We start from the raw sequence: 25,283 nt of genomic DNA, 5'->3' as shown, positions 1-25,283 counted from the left end.
TCCCATAGTCACATCTTCACATAGTCACTGCTCTTTACAGTATATCCATTTCGCTCACAAACTGTACAATCACTTCACTTTACAGTGTATTTGTGAAGCGCTTTCAGACGTCTCAATGATGTGATAAGACACTATATCAAATGTAAAGATTATTATTCTTTGAAACACTGTGGGACATCCTCCCAATGTGGAAGAGCTCCACCAAACATAAGGATTATTATTAACTTCCGCACCTTCACTCTTATTAATACAGCTTTTCGTTATTTGAAAACACAGGAGTTTTTCTCTCTCTCTATTTCAATACAATTACTTAGCATTTCCTGCAACCTCCAAAGCACACGTCACAAGTAATGTACATCTGTACTGAGAGATCCCAACAGCACATACTTAATAAAACTGATCTCGATGACACTAACATATTGGGGTAGTTTCAGGATCACTGTCCCCTCCAGTATTAGGCTCAAGTAGCTGTTCTACAATGTGTTAGAGTGGACTTAGAGTTCCCTATCCCACAGGCTACATAACCACAGATTGCACCACAGCAGGGTCTGATGCTGTCTTGCCCCACTACCAACCTGCTTGCTCCCTCCGCTCAGTGGGCTATGGCCTATTTCACATCGGGCGGTGCATCTGCCACTCTACCCCCACCCTCTAGAACTCCATCCTGCAGTCCTTTCGCCTCACCGCGTCCCTTGCCTCCTTCAAGACCCATCTCAAGATCCTCCTCTTCGACCGTGCTTTCGATCACCCTCCTCCCCCCCCGCCCTCCACTCTTCCCGATCCTGACTCCCCAGCTCAGGTCTGAAACACTGACTGTCCAGCGCCTTGGGATGTTCTCCCGATGTGAAAGGCACTTTACAAATGTAATTTTGTCGCTGTCGTTGTAATAGTCTATGGAGCTGGGAGCAACACAGAAACGATACCGTGCATGCATGGTCACTCAAAATGCCTAGTTACGATGCTCTGCTGGCTGCACTACAGCCGATGCTCAAGTGAGGTCACTGGCAGAGATTTTTGCTTCTAGCACAGGTTTCGCAACTCAGCAATCAGAGTTTCTGGTCCTTCATTTCATGCTCGCATTTTTCATGATGATCGGGCCACTCGTGGGACTGTTGAGCCAGCTGCACCCCACCTGCTACAATGTTGGCAACAGAGGCGGAAAAGGAGCATGAAAATGAATCTCTGGTCTTTTACTTAACTGGAGTCCAATTGGCAATTGGGGGAAAAAAACATCTCAAAGGCCCCATTTATGAAATGAACAGCATTCTGTTCATTTCATCAATGGCTGAATCCACTTATTCTGATCCCTTTGTCCTATTTACAGCAGCCAATCTGCTTTTCACATTTCTCTTCAAATCCCACCTGGTGCAAGATCCTTCTGACATGTGGTGGTTTGAATATGGTGGAAGTAATACTTCCATGATCATGTTTTTCTGAATCCTAAAGATTTACTCTATTGTATTTTCTTCACCCACACTCCTCATGCCAACCAGCAAGTGAGGACAGGTGGGCAGCCAACATGCTCTGAAGCCTTTGTCAACACTGATCTCCATCATTCCTCTCCCCACCGCTCACCACCACTGGCAAGGCTGAGACACTGAATAAATTCAGTATTGAAATAACACAAGTTAATAATAGAGGCCAACCCTGTTATGGATTAGTGTAGGTGTACTGTGAACCTATGTATACCAGAAGCATGATATATTTCTGGCTTCCTGCACATATATAGCCGAGGGCTCTGAGGTCAAGTGGTGCCCTGGCAACCGCTGAAAACACTCAAGTAATTGCCCACTTCCTGCAGGCTACACGCATGTGCAACACACAAAAAGTGACATCAACAGTGATCCAGATCATCGCTGATGTCACTTCTTGTGCATGCGCAAAGCAAGTACCAACAGGTGCACAGGAAGCAAGCTGCCAGAATTGTGAAACTGGCTAATTTATGGACATCAACCAAAGCTTTATAATGAGGCTTTATCGTTGTACCTGAAGCTTAATAACCAGGCAAACCAAACCTAGTTTAATGACAGTTTACTGTGAACTGATAGGCTTGCATAGTCAGTCACTGAGGTCATACAATGACTCATTCATGTTTGAAGTCATAGTTGTTAATCTGAAGCCAATAAAGAATATACTTCATGGCAAAGGAAAATATTCAACTATGTTTTACCAACTCAGAGTACTCCCGAAAATGCACTCCCTGAATGCACTACACAAACAGCTTGTTATTCTAGAAAGGACACAAAATAAAGGTGAGTTAGACAGACAGCACCCATGGGCCATTTGGATGCAAACTGAAAACATGTTTGCTGCTGGTAAAAACGATCAAAGCCGACTTTGACTGGTCGATATCCAGAACTTATGCCTAGTTACAGGTGTTAAAGAAGGTAGATCCAAGTAATTGGGGTGGAAGGAAGGAGGGGAGAGGAGGCGAGAGAGAGGAGGGGGGGAAGAGAACAAGAGAGAATATAAAGAGCTGAAGATGCCGAAAATCTATAATGAAACTAGAAAATACTACAACTAGGTAAATCATCCCCAGAAAGAGGAAGAATGGCCAATGTTTTGAGTGTGACCTCCATCAAACCTAGCTGGCAATGCTGATTAATGGCGTTGACGCTGAGCTTTCTGCATCACACACTGCACTATTTCACCTGCTGCACTACATCACCATGTTCTCAGCTCGGTGGGAAACCTCTGTTGATCAGTGGAGGTCATAACACAATACAAAAAGACTGCTGAACAATATTATCGGCTTTCTGTCGTTTCAGAAGAATCTAGAATAACCCCTTTGAATGTCAATGGTCCAGTTTTGCATCAGGCAGCGTTTGATATGCGAATTTCTTTCTTACTTTTCCCCCACCCTCCACCACAAGTTGCGACAAATGCAAACACCATGTCGCAGCTGCCTCATAATTCCATGCCTCGCACATCAATAACAACAACTTGCATTGATATAGCGTGGTTGCTATACTTATAATACCTTAGAATGCAGTACCATGGGGGGGGTGGATGTCAAGCAAGGAGAGCCATACATCAACAATTTGCATTTATATAGCACCTCTCACGCAGGGTAGCGTCCCAGAGCGCTCGACAGTGGTGAAGCATGACACCGAGCCATAGGGAGGCTAATAATAGGCTAATAATAATAATAATAATCCTTGCATTTGATATAGCGCTTTTCACGTCTTCTAGATAATAATAATAATCTTTGCATTTGATATAGTGCTTTTCACGTCGGGAGGATGTCTCAAAGCGCTTCACAGAATATACTGTAAAGTGAATTGACTGTTTACTTGTGGGTGAAATCCGGCAGCCAATTGCGCACAGCAACGTCCCACAAACAGTCGTGGGTTGAAATAACCAATTCATCATTTTCTTTTCTTGAGGAATTATTATCAGGCGTGTGGAATAAGGAAACTTGCCCAAGGTTTCACCCTGCTGGGAATCAAACCCAGTCTCTCGCTTGTGAGGCGAGTGCTCTAACCACTGAGATACAGGACTCCACGGGTGCTGGTAGAATGCAGAGAAGCAGCTTCCTACATCTATAGAAAGACAAGTTTGAAAAGCGCATGCATCTAATAGAGTTTCTGTCTTTTAAATATAATAAAGTTAAACATTTTAATTAAACCTTCCTATTGAAATGCATTCTTTTTCGTTAAAAAAGTAAGATTCACAAATTTATCAAATGCAAAGAGGTCTAACTCATAAATACCAGATTAATACAACTCAAAAAGTAGAACAGTTGAGGCATGCCACATGTACAAAAGAAGTGTAAAAAAGGATACAGAATTCAATTCAAGGATTCAGAAATTATGAGGCGAGATACACGTGACCAATTCTGCTTGAAATAATAATAATCCTTGCATATGGTATAGCGCTTTATCATGTCTTCGAGATGTCTCAAAGTGCTTCACAGAATATACTGTAAAGTGAATTGACTGTATATTTTGTGGGCGAAACACGGCAGCCAATTGTGCACAGCAGTCCCACAAACAGTCGTGAAACTGTTGCTGAGTAACTTAATTTCTACATCTGAAAATGCAATCTACCCCCACCCCACCAATCACATTCTTAGTCAATATCTTCATTATTGCATCTTATTGTATCACGCTTAAGTGCAGAGTGGCTGCCGCCGGCCAGAATTCGCAGGTTACTTACCTGTCTAAAAGGAACCTGAGGTATTCAGAACAGTCCTGCTGGGAGCCAGGGGTGAACCATGGTGGTCTCGATGCTTCAAAGAAGCTTTGAGGGGCATATGCTGCTCTCTGTCAGAAGAGCAGAGGAGGAAAATGTTAAGTTTCATGGTGTTTATTCCATTCTTTTTCAGTGGCAATAACTCCAAAAGAAAATTTCTGACGCGTTTCATTAGGCACATGCGATTTGAATTCATTTCACTTTTTAACTGAATTCTAAAAAAGCCAATCCTCCAACCGTCATAGTGTCTGAAGGCTTGATAAACTTGTAAAGTGTTCTATGCAGAGAAATTATTATGCAGAAGACTATTCGATTAGTCAAATAGACTTTTGAATATGCCATGGGATCTTTAACACCCATATGAACAACAGATGAGGCTCTGGTTTAATGTCTCATTCAAAGGCCAGCACCTTCGATTTTGTATTGTGGTGTCAGCCTAGACTATGAGTTCAATGTCCTAACGTGGAGCTTGAACTGCACAAACCTTGTGATTCAGAGGCGAGGGTGCTACCAACTGAGCCAGGATTATTGTGTTGTGGGGAATACAATTGTACACCTTGAATTGTGGAAGAATACAGATGACAATGTAAGAACACATACAGCAGAGCAATTACGCTACTGTCCAGTTTCAAAACCACCTGGGGCTAGTAAATAAATAATTACACTGCAATTGGCTCCATTGCAGAAATCTCAGATTTAAAGATCATTAAACAAAAACATTCCTTAGACCAAGAAAATGTGTAGTTTCTTAAATTTCCCCCAAATCAAGACCTTAACGCACAGGGTTTTATGAATTGGAGCCTGCAGATAGGAGGTCAGTGACAACAGATCGTGGAGTTTTCATATCCCAGCAAATTATTTATTGATTTTCTTCGGGAAAAAAAAACATACCTGAGTGTGGGCCAAGAAGGCAAACAGAAGTTGAAGTTTTTTCATTATGGAGCGGGATCCATTTAGACTCAGTGATAAAACAGACCTTCTGAAACTGAAAATAATGCGTTTCTCAAAACCCATTTAGCAGAAGTGAATCAATTTGGTTTCTGATTCATATTTCCAATTCCCACCACTCGCTCAAAAAAATGACCAGTCTTATTTATGATACAACTAAGGTTTCTCAGAGAGATGACACATTTCTAATGACAATTTATTACTGTTTTCAATCCTTACATTTAATCCGCGTAGAATCATAGCAATTATAACACTAACACAGAAGGGAGGCAATTCAGCCTGCGTCAGTAACACATTCCCCACTGGAGCTATCAACTCTAATCCCAATTCCCTGCTCTCTCTTCAATATTTATCCAGTTACTTTTTAAATACTGCTATGGTCTTGGCTCCAAAAAGCATTTGTGTTCAAGTCAGCATGAGTTATAATAAGGATAGCAGTCGACAGTTGTTTGTTAAAGCCATTTCCTGCGGTATTTTTNCCAATACAACACTAGAATACATTCTGCTACTTACTCGGTAGCCATAAATAATGCCTGGATGATGCTGTTCATGTAGCATGTGTTACCCAGATTTATTAAGCCAGTTTTTCCCGTTTCAGATTTTCCAGAAAGCCTGGACAAACAGGAAGCCAGGGAATTGGAGTGTGATGTCCAGGCACTTTGATTCAGAGTGAGCTTCATCTTCTCTTCACTGGGTTTTGGCAAATCCTACAAGAGGCACATTTTTTAAACAAAAAATGGGATTAGTTAAATTTAAATTAAATATCAAACGCAATAATTATTATTATTTAATATGGGGTGGGGGGTAAAGAAGCTCCTCTTTCCATTAAATAGAGCAACTTTTGAGGCTATGCAATTATAAATCTGATTTTCCCCCATTAGATTGGGAAGGACATTATCAAAATTATACGTTAGGAAAGGGCAGGTAAATGGAACGGAGTAAACTACCCTTTCAAAGTGTCAGAACACAATGAGTTGCTTCGCCTTCTTCTGTTCTGTAAATTCCTATAGCTCAATACAACAACAACTTGAATTTATATAGTGGTCTTTATAGAAGGGTGGTCTACGCAAACCGGGTTAACCGGGCTGTTCCAGGGTGGTTGCTGAATGGAGGAGGCCGCTTAAACAGGTTTCACACTATAATACTTTTCTGCTCAGGAATGTCCATGTGGTGGGGGAAAAGAAATGCTTAATTCTGTATTATCAGCTAAAGTCATTGGAAATCTCTCTCAAGTTCAAAACAGGCACAAGTAAGAGCATAGAGCTTTCTGCTCGAAACTAAAGTCTTCAGCTGTTCCTTGAAAAAAACAGCTCCATCAAACCAAATCAACACGAGGCAAACAGGATGCTCGGCTATATTGCTAAATCAGTTGATTTCAGATCCCTTGACATCATTCTGAAGCTATATCATGCTCTGGTCAGATGGTATGTAGAGAGAGCACTGCGCATAGATCTAGTACGCAACACAAGAGACTGCCCTAGCCCTAGAGCCAATGCTGAGTAGAGCAATAAGGATGATCTTCATTGTTAGAGGATTAGAAGAACTTGGACTCTTCAGTCTTGAGACAAGAATTTCAGAGGGGCATAGAGAGGCATATAAAATATGCCTTATAGATGCACAACATTTTAAATGGAATTGAAAAGTAAATCCAGAATACGTTAGGATGTACTAAGGCTATATACCATAGTTTTAGAGTTGCAAAGGGCAATTTCAGGACAGACACGTTTTTCTATACCAGGTAATCAATAACTGGAACAAGTTACCAGTAAGGGTGGTTGAGGCCAGGACACTGGACTCATTTAAAACAACAGCTTGATACTGGATGGAAGGATGAGAACAAATGGGTTGAAAAGCTTTCTTCATCCAAACCAATCTTATGATCGGGGCAAGTAAATAGAGGGAAATCAGCAATCAGCATAATATACATTTATTTTGGGGTGGGGCGAGAAGAGAGGTTGGGGTTACTTTTGTCCTCAGTGACTTCCCATGTGGCCTCTCAATGAGAATGAATTAGTGACTTGGATCCCATCAGCCGAGGCAGGGTTTGACCAGATAAGGACAGACCTCCCTCCACTGCCTGAATAGCGTGAACGTGAAGAGGTCAGCTCAGAAACAACAGAATAATCAGTTAATGAGATGAATTGACCTTAATTTGAGTTAACACAGTTATTTTGAGAAGCATGAAAATACCTTCTTCTGTGGTATTTTCATCGTGCTCCAATGATTTCTCTGCATCACATCAACCAGAGCCCCACACTCATTCCTCTATCATTGCTATTGTGAAAAAAGCCACGAGTTGGTGTACATTAGGTACTGGGAGTCCATTCTCACTCTAGTCCGACAGGGGCACAGCTAAAAACAAGAACATAGTGGGGCATGCGGTGTGGGGGAGAGTAACTAACCTGTCCCAAGCTGTTCGGTACTCTAATAAGCATGTATTTATTTAATCTGTACAGGCCCTGACAGAAGAAGTTTCAAAACCTAGGAGTTCTTTATAAGAAAAATTTGAGATACTGTCACGCGTTAATAAGCTGTAAAACTGGAACCCCAAAGAGCAGACAGTCACTGGTGAGCTTTCTTCTCTGGTGCAATATTCTCACTCCTCTTCTACCCTCTGCTGGTCAATGAACATTATTGCATTGAAATGTTAAAAATGAAACACTTCCACAGCATAACCATGCGGCAAGAAAATGAGAGGGAAATCAGCAATCGTCATAATATACTTTTTGGGATTAAAAAACTTAATCAAGAAATTATGCCAAGGATATATGCCTGGGTAGTTTTTAGACTTGCACTACAGTAGAGTCCTGTAGCTTAGTGGTCAGAGCACTCGCCTCGCAAGCAAGAGGACCTGGGTTTGATTCCCAGGCAGGGCGCAATGATAGGCAACTCTTTCGCTGCTGCATACTGTAGGTCCAAATATCACACGCTGACTCCAGATACTGTCCAAGTACTGTCACAATATTGGTCTGTCCAGTTACCTCTAGTAAAGTCAAGTGTTCTCAAATTCAATTTTGCCGATAACAATAACTGAACCTGCTGCACTGGCGCTAGAGAGCTGCAGATGCACAATCTCCTCAAATTGTGCAAACAAAATCAAAACATTCCCTGCCCGTCGTGTTTGCCCTGCTGCAGAATTGCAACACTGGGTCCCCTGAGGTCAGCGAGGCTTCCCCCCACCCCCCAGCATCACAGGATTTATCCAGAACTGCACCGCAAGGCATTTCACCGCATAAGGGAATTATATATCGGTGCTGCAAACTCTACCCTGCCGGCAGGACAAAAGTACACGACATTCGAGGCGCACTTAATTTCCAATCAGGTGGCAACAACGTGGTCAATAAAATCATCAGAGTTTTTTTTGTCCTTCCCAACACTGACCCCATGAAACACCCCGCCCACATCTGCACTTCTAGAGTATCAACTCGTAAAGACGGGAAAATCCAATCTTAGACCCCTGCCATCAATCCTAGTTTGTAGTCAAGCAACAACAACAACTTGCACTTATGTAGTGCCCTCCACGCAGGATAGCATCTCAGAGCACTTAACAGTAGGGGGGCCTGACTCCGAGCTGGGAGGGGGGAGGGGAGTGGGGAGGCCATAAGCACAGTCAAAGGTCTTCAGGTGGGAATTGAAAAAGGGGAAAAAGAGAGGGGGCAAGGCGGAGGGATTGAGTGTTCCAGAGTTTCGGGGTGCAGTGGCTGAAAACACGACCTCCGACGATGGGGTGGAGGGTGCGAGGGATGAGCAGGAGGCCAGTGTCAGTCGAGTGGAGGCGTCGGGTGGTGGATTGGGGAGTGAGGAGGTCGGGGAGGTAGGGAGGTGCCAGAGAGTGAATGGATTTGAACATGAGAGTGAGGATCTTGAAGTTGATCTGTTGAGTGATGGGGAGCCAGTAGAGTCTGGCCAGAACTGGTGAGATGTGGGTACGCAATTTGGTCCAGATCAGTATGTGGGTGCCAGAGTTCTGAATGAGTTGGATCTTTTGAATGGTGGAGCTGGGGAGACCGGTGAGGAGTGAGTTTGAATAATCCAGGTGGGAGATGACAAACGCATGCACGAGGATTTCAGCTGCATTTGCGTGCAGACAGCAGATATGAGATATAAGATTCCTGTGAGAGGGTTGTTGCTTGCTGGGGTTTTTTCTGTCTCCCCATCCCCATCTACACTGGTAACCCCCTTTAGGGGGAACCTAAATGTAACAGACGTGCGCCATTTATGTCGTTGGAGAGGATTTGAAATCCAGCAGTAAAATAATTCGGAGCAGGGGGACAAAAGGAGGTTAGGGAGGGAAAAGAGACAAAAGGCCTGTAACTGAATCTGATGTTTTCTGTTTTTTTTTATTGAACACACCCAAATGAAGGGCTGAGAACCCTAACAGCAGGGGAGACAAATTGGGAGAAGACGAGGATAATCAACAAGAGGTGGTTGCCGACATAGATGCTGACAAATTTGGATTTTAAGAGCCTACATTTCATCCTGGGAGGAAAGTGCTGAGTGTCCAAGACTTTTGGTCCTGGGAAACAATATTGCACCAGCAGCTCGCATTGTACACATTGTGCCCAATACAGAATTATTTAAACTCAAAAAGTAGTTGCTCAGATTTTTACCTTGATGACCTCAAGAATAGGTTCATAGAGATCAGGGAAGCCAGAATACTGGTACATCATACAATGTACCAGCTCAGTCAACTGCATCAGGAAGATTTTACTTGAAGGCATAGCTTCTTCTTTCAGGAACTGGACCAGCTTGATTATGTGAGGAACAATCTGTGGAGAAACCAGTTTGGTGTCACAAGTGCAATGAGGTACAACGGATAAAACTAGTCAGTCACTTCATGGCTGCATGTCAGTCTGGCTCGGTTGCTAACACTCTTGCCTCTGATTTGAAAATCATAATAATAATCCTTGTATTTAGTTCAGTGCCTTTTGGGTGGTGGCATGAAGCTGAGGGAGTATAGCAAAGAGTACAATTTCTGGAAAGTCAGTGCAGCACTGATCATGCAGAACTTAACCATTCTATTAGTTATGGTGCAGTTATCAAAACACATGCACAATCTTCCTCTTGATAATTTAGGTGCACCAACATGGAAAAGATTAACAAAAAAACAGGTCGGGCGGCAGCAAGCTTGGGTTTTGAAAGTGGGTAGATTGTAGAAGAGCTATTTGATTGAGGGAGGGGAGGCAAGGAGCTCGGGAACAGTGAAGCTCCGGAAAAGAATGAGTTGGAGAGTTTTAATTTTATCGCCAATGGGGCAATGAGAAGGGGGAAAGTTTGGATCAGTTCAGCATAAAACAGAGAGAGGGATGGGTAAGATGTGGCAGAAAAAAGAATGGAAGAATTGCAGAGGGTACAGGGAAAGCAATCTTAAGATATGGAAAATATATTTTCCATATATTTGGTGAAGAAATCAATTGACTTGCAGAATGGAGCACGGTTTATTTTCACTTTGGGACTGGCTAGATGGACTGTGATAATCTTTTCTGATCCTGTAAAAAGTAAAATCTGATACACAAAGTGTATTACACCACAAACTTCTTCCTTGAAATCATTCCAGTGCTGGGGAACAAAAAAATTCTTCCAATGTGGAAGCAAAGTCAAACATAGCAACACAGGAGTCAGCAAGATCAGAAAAGATCATTTTAAAATACCATCTCTGCTGCCTATTTCTCTCCACCAACCGCCCGCCACGCCCCCACCACATACATACATCCACAGAAAAACAAGTCCCATTGCTATGAAAAGCCTATTCAATTCCTCTTGAAAGTACCCATGCTAACCATTACTGCACATATCAAAAACAATCTTGGATGAACTTGAGCTTAGTTTCTAACCACTGGAGACCCTACATATTGACTGCAGTGACTGTGGTGAGTGTGGATTAGTAGACCTAAAGTCCTGCAGTTGAAAATGTACCATTTAAAATCACAATTTACACATGCATAAACGTGCACACTAGGTACTTACCAGGTGAAAGGCTTCTGGAGAATGCTGAAAGCTGAGCAGCATGTGAGACAGGACAGCTAAAGCACCAGGTCTCACTATTGGGTACCAGAGACGATGAAATACCTGCACAGAAAAAATAAAATCAGCTGTAAAGAACAGGGGAAGATTTTGAAGCATCATAAACTGTTTCACAGACATGTTTTTCACAAACTACAATACTGCAATTCCTTTCAGTCTATTATAGTCTAAGCTACCAGAACATGCCGAAAAAAAATGCCTGTATGACAATATTTCAATTAATGAGAAACTAAAAATGCTTTCGGCTAATAAGGAACAAGCACATAGGTTAAGCTTTGGAACCTTATAAAATGCATATAAGGTGCTAAATGGGATTGAGAAAGTAAATCCAGAGGTAAGAGTTCTATCACTGAGCCAGGCACTGGATAAAACACGATTAGACTTGGGTTTTGAGTCAGCAAATCATCAACTTGTGAACAAGCACACAGGACCATTGCAAACTCAGCTTTCATCTAACTAATACTGAATGGAACACAATGAGTGCTGTGCCTTGTGAACAAAATGAAGAAGAAATCTGACAAAACGTGTTGTGAAGAGAGATCAAAGGGACCTGAGATCTCACAGTAAGTCAGCGTTTCAAAGAGGAGTCAGCTGTAAATTCAGTTGGTACCAGAGGGAGAGGTCAATAAATCCTCCAGATCAGCTCAAAAAGATAACCAAGAAGAGAGAATTTTCACAAACTACAATACTGCAATTCCTTTCAGCTTCAGGTGATGTGACAATTATATAATTGGCGGAAACAGTAACAGAAGTCACTGGGAAAACTCAGCAGGTCAGGGAGCGTCTATGTAAAGTGAGTCAATGTTTCCGGACTACAACCATTCGTCAGAACTGTCAACGTTTCGGGTCCATGACCCTTCGTCAGATTCGATGCTGCCAGACCTGAATGTTTCCAGCAACTTCTGTTTTTGTTTTCGGATTTCCAGCATCTGCAGTATTTTGCGTTTCGTATATAATTGGTGGTTTTGGAGGCATGGGAGGACGGAGTGAAAAAAAGAGAAAAAGGCCCGAAACAATCTTGGGATAAGCTAACAATCAAATACTTTAAAAAAGTAGTTGTATTTGTTTTCAACACCGAATATTATCAAATCATAGTTTGTTATGCAACACCGATGGTTCCACATTAGAACAATGTATCAACATTCATAATAATAATAATCCTTGCATTTGATACAGCATCTTTCTCGCCAGGAAGTGTCTCACAGCGCCTTCACAGGATATACTGTGAAGTGTAGTGATTGGATTTTGTAGGCAAATGTGACAGCCAATTTGTGCGCAGTAATGTACTCCAAACGGGCATGACGTGAATGGACAATTTTACCTGGGGGATCAATGGCCAGGACACCAGGAGAAACTCCCCTTGTCAAAAAGTGCCATAGGATCTTTAACATCCACCTGGACAGGCAGACGTGACCTGGGTTTAATATCTCATTCAAACGATGGCCCCTCTCGCAATGCAGCACATCCTCAGCACTTCATTGGAATGCAGTCCAGAGTATGTGGATTCAAAATTCTGACGTGGGGCTTGAACCCACAACCTCTGGCTCAGAGGCAAGAATCCTGCTCCATGAATCAGCCACAGACACAGACGTCTACGAGCTCTCCAACAAGGACCTTCCTATATTCTATCCACATCAGGAGGTCAAAAGTTGAGTCATCATACTGTATCAAGATATAATATGCCTTGTAATCAAATTCTTATTTCTCTTGTGTCCCCTTAAATGTTGACGCAATCGACCATTATGCTGCCAGGTCTGGACTAATTCCAATCTCCCTGGGGCAATCGGTTTTGTATGTTTGTCAACTCATACATTGTGACACTGAAATAAAGGCTGTTGTAGTAGTAAAGTTATTTGGATGTCAGAAGTAGCTTTACATTTGATACATCGCTGTAAACCTTTACTTTCAACCATCATCTCTTAACCCTTTTCTGGTTTTAAAACGTTTTTATTTAACTGGTCCCATTTCATATCTGATTCCCAAGGTCTATTTTGGAGGCGAGCGTGATTTTAAGAAATCTGGCTCAAAAAAAAATTCTTGCAGCCAGCCCAGAATGTAGAGGTTGGTTTGGTCACAACATAACTTATCTAGGATGGCTATTCCACTGCATTTTGTCAGGGCTCCTGGAACTCCCAAAAGCCAAATGACTTGTTTTTCTGGGATCTCTAAAAGGCCATTGGGTCAAATGACATTCTGCACGTGCATTATGATCCGACTTAAAAGGTATTGGATGTGTTTTGCAATGTTCTCTTCCCAGATATTGATAGCAGAATTGCTGGTTAACAGATAACAATATTATTTTAAAATAATAAAGGGATTCGATAGGCTAGATGCAGGGAAACTATTCCCTCTGGCGGGGGAATCCACAACTTGTGAAATCAGGAGGCAGTTTTTCGCTCAAAGGGTAGTGGAAATCTGGAACTCTCCCCCAAAAGGTTGTGAATCCTGGATCCATTCACATCTTCAAGACTGAGGTGGATGGCTATTGGTTAGGTCAGGATATTGAGGGATACGGGACAAGGGCAGGTAATTGGACTTAAGGTACAGATCAGCCATGGACTGAATGGCCTATTCCTGCTTCTATGTTTCCATAACTGCAGCAGAATCACTATAAAAGCCTGTGGTTCTGCTACTAGTTGGCAGAAACGAAACGTTTTAACATCGACTATGTATCAATGCTTCAATGTCACTGTGATGCTTACTGCGTGATGTCAAAGCCTCCTCGTGGATGTGGAATGGGGTGAGACTTGCTCACACCAACTTGGCGATTTTACAACATTGACTCAGATCTACAGTATATGGAGGCAACTGGAGACTCAAGTCTCTGTAGGGACTTGCTTGTAGGTAGGACACCAGCCTGCTCCAGGTCCCCTGCACTTCCCGCCCCACCATTGGCGGTCGAGCATTCAGCATCTCTGCCCCCACACTCTGGAACTCTATCCCATAATTACTCCGCCTCACTCCCAAACTTGCCTGCTTCAAGGCCTGTCTAAAGACCTTCCTCTTCGACTGTGCCTTCGGCCAATGGCCTCCAACCCTCCTGATCCCAACTCGGGTTCAAAATCCGGGATTGTCCAGCGCCCTGGGACGACTTTCCAATGTGAAGGGCATTATACAAATGTAATTTAGTGTTGTTGTAGGTCTGAACCAGCAAACAATACAATGCTAGTTTCACAATAATTGTCACAGGAATGCTGCCTTACACAAAAAAAAATTCACATTCCCAATTTTTTTGGTTTGTTTCTAGGGAACCACATGCTCATATTAATTCTCTAGATTAATGTGGTTCACAATTCAGGTGACTGCAGATGTGTCAGCCTTGCTCAGTTGGTAGTTTTCTCGCCTGAAACAGAGGGTTGTAGTTCAAAAGGTAGGACTTCAACTCACATAGTGTAAAGTGACACTTCCACGCAGTGCTAGGGGTGTGTCACATTGATAGAGGTGGTGTCCTTTGGATGAGATGTTAAACTGAGGTGCCGTATGCCTGTTCAGATGAACATTAACGATTTCCATGGCACTACTCAAAAAGAGAAGGGAGTTTCTCCTGGTGTCCTGGCTAACATTCCCTCCCAGATAAAATTGGTCACTTACTCATGGCTATTTGCCATTGCTGTGCACATTTGGGTTGCCATGTTCGCCTACTTATACACAGTATATCCTGTGACGCGTTAGGGCAACTCCTGACGTGAAAGGCACTTATACCAAATGTAAGGATTATTCTTATTTAGCGTTCACTCAATCAGAACCCCTTTCCGTTTAAAATGTACGTGGTGGCCTGATAGTGGAAATTAAATTTAGTTGGTAATTTAGCACATCACTAACAGATACACCAACAGTATATACAGAGGGTGTGACATACAGAAAGAGTGTGAGGGACAAAGGCCCACAACTTAAAAAGGAAGCAAGCAATCCAGGAAGGGGAGAACATGACACCTTGCTCATTAAGTTGAACGTTATTCAATTACAAGTCAGTCTCCACAGATGGATGGGCATTGCCGCAACACAATAAAATCATATTAATCATGTGTCAGACAAATGTATGAAAGTTAAATTTACTTCAACAACATGGTCAATACAGAATATAGATTTAAAATAAATCAGTTTTTTTGTTAAAATAAAAAAACTTGTGTGAGTGAAGGGCCATAAAGTAGCGGTTAGGTGTGCAGTATAACAACAAATTGCATTTATTTAGCACCCCTCATGCTGATAGCATCTCATAGCGGGCAAAGAGGGGGCAAGATGGAGGGATTGACACAGGGAGTTCCAGAAATTCAGGGCTGAAAGCATGGCCGTCAGTGATGGAGAAGAGGGGATGGATGTCATTATTGAGGTATGGTTTGACGTATCATGTAACAAAAAAGTAATCATGCTTGGGTTGTGCCATACCTGTTCAATTTTAAGCAGCGTGACATCTATGAGGATAGTGAACTTCTGGACAGAAGCCAGTCCCTTCAGCAGTGCAGTCACCCAGGTCTCTACATGCTGAGCCAATGGCCAGGACAGCCAGTCAATCATCCTGCAGACAACAAAAGATTTGGGAGCAAAAGTAAGCTTACACACGATCAAAAAACAAACACAAATGCTAATAAAGTGTGGAGCTCTCCCCTTACCCCCCCACTTTACATCTCATCACATATATTTAGATCATCATGTCCCATTTCCCTATTCCTTAAAGTCTTACATTTTTTTTAAAAAAGTTTTAAATCGATGTTACTCCCACTCCACATTCTCATCAAGATTAGGGATATCGATGCTGGAAAATTGGAATAGGACAATTACAGACATCTAGCGCCAGCATCCAGCACTCTCAGATCAGACATAGCGTGGCTTTACAATAGGAGTACCTACTTCTCTGCTTCAACAATTCTCTTCAACTCTAATCTCTGGAGAGAATCCCTACTGTATCACAAGAGAATTTTCTATTTCTCACAGAAGCTATTCTGTGTCCTGAGAGAGATTAACCATTGAGTCCCATATTTGGGTAGTTTTGCACTGTAGAAATAAGCTGAGACTAAATTTATATAGGGCCCTTAAACCCAATGGAGAAGACTTTCATCCCATCAGTTGGACTAGATGTGAACCCAAATACCAGAGGCAAAAGTACATTATCCACTAGACAGCTTGCTAGTCCAATATTTTGAATTGATCAATTTCTAAAGGACAAAAACATTATTCCATTGTTAATACAAGTGCAAAAAATATTCTGATACCTTAACATAAATCAAGATTTGGTAAAGAGAAAAATCCTCCTCTCCCTGTCTTCAATTATATTTGTTAAACTGATTTAAACTGTACCTGCAGAGAGCACAAGTCATACTGGCATCTTTAACGTTTTGGTCTGTGATCAGACTCCGAATGAGAACTGCGATCATTTGCAATGGGATGTGCTGAACAAGGCTTGCTAGGGCGATAGATGGTTCGAAAGAGTAATCTGTAAAGTGGACAAACAGTTACTGGTGTTTGGTTTGGCAAATCAATGCAGTGTACTATTTACACTGTTACACCAAATTCACACAAATAAGGACTCAATCCTTGCACAACAGTATTTAAGCTCCAAAACTGTCCTAGACCAAAAAAAAGGTTGTCCGTGAACCCTCCTGAGTTCAGTGCAGTACTGAGGTAGATGCTGTAGTGTTAAGAGTTGCTGTCGTTCATATGAGACATTAAACCAAGGTCTTGCCTGCCTGTTCTGATGAATCTAATTTTCTAATATCATACTGTACCTTTTCATACAAATTTCAATTGGATTTAGTATGTTTATGGACTATTTTTTCGATCTTGAAAGGAAACATCTTAGAAGGGACTTTATGGAGTGTTTTTTTAAAATTCAAAAAGTCAACCAAGAACTATACATCAGGATTCATCAAGACATAGAAGAACAAGGGGACATAATAATAATCCTTGCATCTGATATAGTGCTTATCACATCTTCGAGACATCTCAAAGCACTTTACAGAATATATTGTAAGTGAATTAACTGTATATTTGTGGGGGAAACACTGCAGCCAATTGCGCACAGAAGTGTCCCACAAACAGTCGTGGATTGAGTGATCAAATTATTACTACGTAAAAAAGATTATTTTGTTTCAAAGGGATTATTACCCCCGGAAAAGCGATCTGACAATCGACTAACAACCAGATTCCTACTTACTACTAGGTAAACAGAGGCGTGTGGAGTAAGGAAACTTGCCAAATGCTTTGCCTTGCCCAGGAATCGAACCAAAGTCCTCTCGCTTGAATGGCGAGTGTTCTAACCACTAAGCGACAGGAGTCCACATAGATGTAGATCTGCAAAGTTTCAGGACAGACACCAGGAGGTATTTTCCCTAACCCCTGGAACCTCTTCCTCTATCCCTCCCCATCTTTCCTCCCTCTTTGGGTCTTTAAATCCCACCTCAATACCTGCCTCTTTGACTGCACCTACGGTGACCTTCCTGTTCTCCCTTCCCACTTCCTTCTCCTTTGTTCAGCGTCCATTGTGAAGGTCTCTGAGACGTTATCCTACACAAAAGGCACTACAGTATAAAGTCTTATCTTTATAAGTCGTACATTCACCCAAGTCCCATTCAGTTTCTTATCAAAACCGCTTAGATTTCTTTGCCCTACTCGTTTTAATCACCTCCTGAACTTGTAACGTCGCTCACCTACTCCCGCACTTACCAGCTGCATTTAATCGTGGGAAATGACAACCTTACCCATTGACGCAAGCGCACATAATGTCCGACTGCACTGAATCGTTGGAAAGCAATCTTGATCAGTCGACGCACTGGCAGAAGAACTATTAAATGCAATTCCAATGCTCGCTGGTAAGTGCTCATGCAGGAAATGTAGTCTTGACCTATCATTGCATGCGCACTTCCCGGCTGCATTGAGTTACGCTTGCACAGTATAGATTATTGATTCAATCGGATTTTATATGACTTATAGTTTCCATGCAACTTGGACTTCCAGACATTTAGTAAGCCATATTAAATGTTACTGTCCCATCTCATATGATTTATGTGAGTTTTACTGTATGTGAATGCAAGTTGTTGTTTTGGCTGAAGGTGCACCACAACAGTTAGGGGTGATTTGCTCAGATTTCCTCACTTCACGGCATAACGGCAGTCAAGAAATCACTGGGTGGACAAGTGAACCGATTCTCTGATACATTATTGTATTGGACAGACCAGTCACTGGGGGCAGGGAGTCATCCTACTCAGCTCAGCCCATGGCCCTTGCCAACTTGTGCCTAATACTTTCTGGAATTAGGTAAGCAGGGTGACTCCCTCCATGGAGAGGGTGCACATTGCATCAATCGATCTCTGGAATTCCATATGTAGGTGGGATGCATGAACATTTCAGCTTGATTTGGATACTCTTAAGCTTGATGATGGCTTTCCACACGTGTCAGACACCAGTCTAACCCCAAAAAATATTATATAGTACATTATAGAACACCCAAAAAGAACAGCTAGCACTGGTCAGCTATACAGAGAAACAATCAAACAACATGCAGAACACACAGCATGCTACAGAGGATATTCAGGAATTTACAGCTGAAGTACTCATTAGTACACCAGCAGCAAGAGAAATCGATGAGGAGAAGGACCTACAAATGGCCTAACCCTGAAGTACTCAACTGCAAAGCCCAGCATTTTATTCTAAAAGCTTGCAGTTGAGTACTTTAGCATAAGACCACTTCAACTTAAAACACTATTTATGCTGAATTGGCTGATAATACTAAATAATAATCATTACATTTGATATAGTGTCTTATCATGTCATTGGGACATCTCAAAGCGCTTCACAGAATACTGTAAATTGACTGTGTATTTTGTAGACGAAATGCAGTAGCCAATTGGGCACAGCAGCATCCCACAAACAGTGGTGGATTGAGTGATCAAATGTTTTTTTGGGAGGGATTATTACCCCTGGAAAGCGATCCGGCAATCTACTAATAACCAGGTTCCTACTTACTGCTAGGTAAACAGAGGAGTAAGAAAACATGCCTAAGGTTTCGCCCGGCAGGAAATCAAACCCGGTTTCTCTCACTTGAGAAGCGGGTGCTCTAACCATTATACTACGGGACTCCACACAACTTAGCTAGGACAAGAATTTGAGGACCTCTGGGATAGAAAAAGAAGAAATCAATCAGAAGGATCCCAGGCAACAACTCCAAGGAGACCCTGTTTACCTCATTCTCCCTCCCCGTAAGGAAGAAGCCTATAGCTGGAAGAACATTTTTTTTCTGCCACCAGTCGGTTATAACCCAAGCTAGAAGTGAAGAGCCTGTGAAGAAGAACTTGCACAATGATAGCACTTAATCATGTCCAAATATCTCAAACAGCTTCAGAGGTAAACATGGTCAATGACAAGATACTGTTTTTAGGCAGATACTACAGCCATTTGCACCAGCAAAGTCCCATAAAGAGTTATGGAGTGCATTACCAATTCATCAAAATCATTGTTGGTCAGGATATCAGGAGAAATCCCTACATCTCTACAAACCATGTCTACATTTTTTCAGTACTGCCATGGAGTCTCATCCTGCGGATGAGACGTTACACCAAGGTCCTGTCCACCTCTCCAAATGAACGTTAAAGATCCCATGGCATTATTTGAAAAGAGAAGGGATATTTATCAGTATCCTGGTCAACAATCCCCAAATAAATTGGCCACTCTTGTGGCTGTGCCAATTGCTGTGTGCAAATTGGCTGCTGGGTTAACCCACAAAATATACACAGTCACGATACTTTATAGTATATTCTGCGAAGTACTTTGAGATGTCTTGATGATGTGATAATAATCCCTCCAAAAAACAAAAATTAATTGGTCATTTTCAATCCACGACTGTTTGTGGGACATTGCTGTACGCAATTGGCTGTAGCATTTCGCCTACAAATATACAGTCAATTCACTTTACAGCACATTCTGTGAAGCGCTTTGAGACGTCTAGAAGACGTGAAAAGCCCTATATCAAATGCAAGGATTATTATTATAAGGCGCTATATCAAATGCAAGGATCATTATTATTTTTTGCTTCCACCTGAACAGGCAGAAAGGACCTTGGCTTAATGTCTCACTTGAATGTCAGTAACTCCAATTAATATAGCACTCCCACAGTACGACACTGAGTGTCAGTCGAGACTGCAAGCTTGAGCCCCCATGTGGGGCTTGAACACAGCAAAGTACCATTAAAGTCATCATAAGTTAAGTTTTCCCTTCTCCATAAGCATTTCCATTCCATCTGTCCTGCTCCTAGGACCCACTGGTCAGATACTCCATTGAGACATCCATTGAGAAGAGAATACACAAGTTACAGAATTGCACAAAAATGGATCAGCTGAGGTAACCAATCTGCCAATTTCAATTCACAAACTGATCTACAAATTAACAAATATTACAGGTTATTTAAGATTGAGCTATAAGTGAAATTAAATGGGTTATTATTAATTCTTTTGTGCAATGGTCACTCTCCCATCAGGCACACGCAGACTTCAAGGGGAATGGAGAAAGAGTAAAATCTTCATGAGCAGATTTGTTCCTTACCAGTAGCAGAAATAATGACAAAAACCTCTTGCAGAGAAGGTAGAAGTGCGGCTGGCTCAGATTTCCAAATACTTTGCAGCAAACTGCCTACTTTATTCACCTGAGAAATAAATGCCCGAATCTCTTCCTCCTGTATTGCAGTGCACTGGAATTGGCTGATAGTCCTGACCAGCTGTTGGCAAAACACCACCGCAGATTTACCCCTTGGGATACAGTGTACAAAATCAGACAGCAACTCACTCAGCCTGGCACACAGCAAAGGTTCAGGTCTTTCACAGACTATTCGCAAAACCTCAGTATGCATGAAGCCAAAAATTTCTAGCACGGAGGGGCAACTCATTATTAACTTCAATCCCATGTGAATATAATCAATGATGACAATATCCTTCTTATCTAAAGATTTGTATCCTTGCTGAAGGAGGGTCAGGACAAATCCTTTGTTGAAGAACTCTTCAAATTCTGAACGGTGGTATCTGGCGTAGGCTTCGAGCACTTGGTGACCCACTTGTTTTTGGAATCCGTCTTCCCCCAGCAAAATCAAGCGGGTGGTCAGGTCGAACATGGCCTTGCATTGCTCCCGATCAACAGAATTCTCAGCTGCCTCCACCACTTTCTTCACAATCCCTTTCTTCACAGGCAAGGGATGAGAAGAGGTGATGAGGGCTTCCAATATCTTATCCATCATGGACGATTGGGGTAACACCCGAGATCACCAGCACCTGAGAAAAGAGGTGATATTTTATTTAAAACATGTTTCGAAAGCAAGCATGCACAGAATTTCTCAATTGTACTTCAGCGATAGAGGGAGAAAAGGATGTGAACACATGCTTGCTTGCTCACACACACATTCACCCTGGAAAGGTCACCTCAACTATCCCAAACAACAACTTGCATTTATATAGCACCCTTCGTGTGGGCAGCATCTCATAGCACCTCAGTCCAATTTCGCTGTGTCAAATTTATGTACTACGTTAAACAGAGGATTGCCTTGACACTAATGTTCTAAGATTCATAACACTTAATTATATTTTGAAAATAGCTTAGAAAATTCCAAGTTTTGTATATTCATTTTACTCATTGCCCCTGAAAACACTGCAAAAACAGAGCCATTCTGTGGCCTGCCTTTAGTTCAGGAATAGTCCAAGTTAAATCACCCAGTGAATTTAAACCATGTCAGATTCCAAAAAGATCATGATCAGTATTGAGCAGAGTGGATCTGTCCTTTAGCCTTTGATACAATAACTTAAGCCACTAGTAAACAGCTGACTGTGTCAACAGAATGTAATTAACATCAGAAACATTTAAGAGGCATTGACATGAATATAAAAGTGTATTTAACTTCTAAAATCTTTAATCTGCAAAACATACAAACTTCAAAATGCTGGGCAGGGGTCAGACAAAGGATGGATACGCAGTGTAGGGTTTAGTCTCCAGAAGCATAATACTGATTGGAAAAAATTCTCATTTCAAATGAAAATAAGTTAAACTAATTCAGAAACAAAATTACAGCTCCCTCAACAACTCATTGTGTAAATGCACCAAACACACGGTGTGCTACTCATTTTACAAGCTAGAGAGATCCCATGTTCAATCCCTGGAATTTGCTGAGTTAGCTAAACTCAGATGGACCCATGGTGGAAGCCCTGCTTCTCGCTAAGTACGAAGGGAAATTATGCACAAACGTATCATTGGTTCCTTCTTCTGATTACTAGGAAGTGACTACTGGTCAAAGTACATGTACTTGAAATCCTGTAGCTCAGTAGTTATTGCAAACTAAACACATGGGTTTGATTCCTGGCAGGGCGAAACGTTGGGCAAGTTTCCTTACTCCACATGCCTATGTGTACCTTGCATTAAGTACGAACCCGATTGTTAGTCGATTGGTGGATCACTTTTCCGGGGATAATAACTCCTTAAAAGAAAATCGGTCACTCAATCCTCGACTGTGTGTGGGACACTCCTATGCACAACTGGCTGCTGTGTTTCGCCCACAAAATATACAGCCCTTTCACTTTTCTGTGAAGCGCTTTGAGAAGTCTCCAAAACATGATAAAGCACTATGTCAAATGCAAGGAATATTATTATAAACAAATAACAAAAAAGGGTCAGTAGTTAAAATAATCAGTGCATGGCAGATAGCTCACTAGTTCCCGGAGAGGAGATGGGGGGGCGGGGGGAAGAATTGAAGCACTTTTTTTAAAAAAAACAAAAGCATTCCAACACCAGTTAGTCCCTATGGAGCATTCTGCTTATAATACAAATATTTAGGTATTCTGCTAGAGAATAGATCCCTTGAAATTAGTGCGAGTAATATATTGCTGTTGAAATTGAAATACCTGGCTGGTAAAAACAGAGTAAAGCCATGTGAAAAACAACAACGCAATTACATTTATATAGCGCTTTTCACATTGGAAGGACATCGTAAGGTACTGAATTGTCTGTTCATATTGTGCTGGATACATCAGTACTGTACTTTGGGAACAGCCACGGTGCTATGGCATTTCCTAAGAACAAGTACTGTACACACAAAGCACGAAAACTAACACATCTAGTTGACAAACTACAGGAATCCAGATTATATTCTGACAAATGTGGATTCAAAATTAATACTATTTATGTGGAGCAAGCCAACACCGCCAGTCTCTATTCACCTAGAAATCAATACTTTTTTGAAACTTTTTTTTAAAAAATGGAATATGTTCCAGCAATTAAAATCTTAATGGAAAACACATTTTAATAATAATCCTTGCATTTGATATAGCACCATAGCAGGTCTTCAAGAAGTATCAAAGTGCTTCACAGAATATGCTGTAAACTGAATTGAGTGTACATTTTGTGGGCAAAACGCGGCAGCCAATTGCGCACTGCAGTGTCCCACAAACAGTTGTGGATTGACCGACCAAATCATAATTATTCTTTTAAGGGATTATTACCACCGGAAAAGCAATCTGCCAATCGACTAACAACCGGGTTCTTTGGGTAAACAGAGGTGTGTGGAGCGAGAAAACTTGCCCAACGTTTTGCTCTGCCCGGGAATCAAACCCAGGTCTCTCGCTTGCGAGGCGTGTGCGCTAACCAATGTGCTCTTAAATTAAAGATCAGTTTAAAAAAAACATTCTACCCGCAGAGCCTTTAAACTTTAAATCCGACAGGCGCAGCACCGAATACACACAAAACAAATCCTCTCTCTCTCTCTCGCTCTGTCAGTCCCTTTCTCCCTCTCTCCTCACCACCAACCCCTCTATGCCTCACATGACACCATGACGGGGCAATTTTCCCCACTCACTGAATAATACTACACACACACACACACACACAGAGGACACACAGACGCACAGACAGACACAGATTGATAGAAAGACAGGAAATCAAGAAATATTAGGTACAAACACACAGAGGACACAGCAGATACACAGACACTCACAGCAAATTTACTGCACTGGACTTTCAAAAGTTGGAAGCGGATTGAGATGGAGGATGGCCCGAGGCGGCGGCGGCGGTGGGGGGAGAGAGGGGAGGGAGAGGGAGAGGGGGGGAGAGGGGAGGGAGAGGGAGAGGGAGAGAGAGAGGGAGGGCAGTGTAAACATGTGAAGAAAATGATACTCAAAAGAAGCAGGGCAGGCCGGTGCCGGTGCCGGTGTGAGGGCAGTGCAGGTCAGGGTAGGCCGGGGCCGGTGCCGGTGTGAGGGCTGCAGGGTAGGCCGGTGCCGGTGCCGGTGTGAGGGCAGGTCAGGGCAGGCCGGTGCCGGTGTCAGGCCGGTGCCGGTGTGAGGGCAGGGCAGGGGTGGCCGGTGCCGGTGTGAGGGCTGCAGGGCAGGCCGGTGCCGGTGTGAGGGCAGTGCAGGGCAGGCCGGTGCCGGTGTCGGTGTGAGGGCAGGGTAGGCCGGTGCCGGTGTCAGGCCGGTGCCGGTGTGAGGGCAGGGCAGGGGTGGCCGGTGCTCTGTGCGGATGAGCGGCGGCGGCGGCTGTCCCACCGTTCTAAAGGGGAATCCCGTGTCGGGAAAACCATGGCAACCGCGTTCCAACCTCTCCCCCCACACAAACCGCCGCACAGGGGGACAGGCGCCGCGGCCGCGCCCTCTCTCTCTCTCTCACTCACTCACTTACTGATGGCTTCTCAGCTGCGGCCGCCGAGCAGCTCTCCCTCACACACAGGGAGAGCCGGCGCCCGCCCGCCTGCCCGCCCGCCCGCCAGGCCTCTCTCCTGCCCGGCCGCCCGCTTCATACGTCAGCGCGACGGCGTAACTAAGGACCCCTCCCCTCCCCCTCCTTTGCCCCCCCCACACACACACACATACACACACAACACACACACATTCAGGGCCATCGACAAACGTGGTCCCCATTAAAACACACGCCAGTGGTGGGGTGTTTTTTTTTCTCGGAGGGTGGGGTGGGGGCTATTTTTTTTAATTGGTTGGGGTGGGGGGGGGCAGGAAAAGCAAGTTATATGTGTGTGAAAAAATATCTATGTTAATAATAATAATTATTATTATTATCTATGTTATAAAAATACAAAATGACCCTGTGTCAAATCCAAGGATTACTGCTTTGTATTGTTATTATTGTATATTACTGTAATTTAA

The 25,283-nt window shown here is 42.7% G+C and overlaps 1 protein-coding gene across 4 annotated transcripts in view; it reads right to left on the bottom strand.

The window, feature by feature from the left end:
• Window positions 1–24,876, bottom strand: part of usp38 (ubiquitin specific peptidase 38) — a 30,925-nt gene extending 6,049 nt beyond the window's left edge. Inside the window, exons 1-9 of one of the 4 annotated variants that reach the window (XM_042339290.1) lie at window positions 24,797–24,876; window positions 20,698–21,416; window positions 16,462–16,597; window positions 15,553–15,682; window positions 11,110–11,211; window positions 9,753–9,911; window positions 5,656–5,849; window positions 5,086–5,179; window positions 4,159–4,265 (exon numbers count right to left, since the gene is read on the bottom strand). In XM_042339290.1, coding sequence (XP_042195224.1) covers window positions 4,159–4,265; window positions 5,086–5,179; window positions 5,656–5,849; window positions 9,753–9,911; window positions 11,110–11,211; window positions 15,553–15,682; window positions 16,462–16,597; window positions 20,698–21,382 — 1,607 coding nt within the window. In that variant the 5' untranslated portion in view covers window positions 21,383–21,416; window positions 24,797–24,876. Of the gene's footprint in view, window positions 1–4,158; window positions 4,266–5,085; window positions 5,180–5,655; window positions 5,850–9,752; window positions 9,912–11,109; window positions 11,212–15,552; window positions 15,683–16,461; window positions 16,598–20,697; window positions 21,417–24,121; window positions 24,183–24,796 lie in introns of those variants that run through there. The other 3 variants (XM_007897644.2, XM_007897643.2, XM_042339293.1) reach the window with 3 other exon arrangements.
• Between the last annotated feature and the right edge of the window lie 407 nt (window positions 24,877–25,283).

This window comes from Callorhinchus milii, unplaced genomic scaffold, assembly GCF_018977255.1.
Source record: "Callorhinchus milii isolate IMCB2004 unplaced genomic scaffold, IMCB_Cmil_1.0 Scaffold1, whole genome shotgun sequence".
NCBI lineage: Eukaryota > Metazoa > Chordata > Chondrichthyes > Chimaeriformes > Callorhinchidae > Callorhinchus > Callorhinchus milii.
This window is presented reverse-complemented; position numbering and strand designations above follow the sequence as displayed.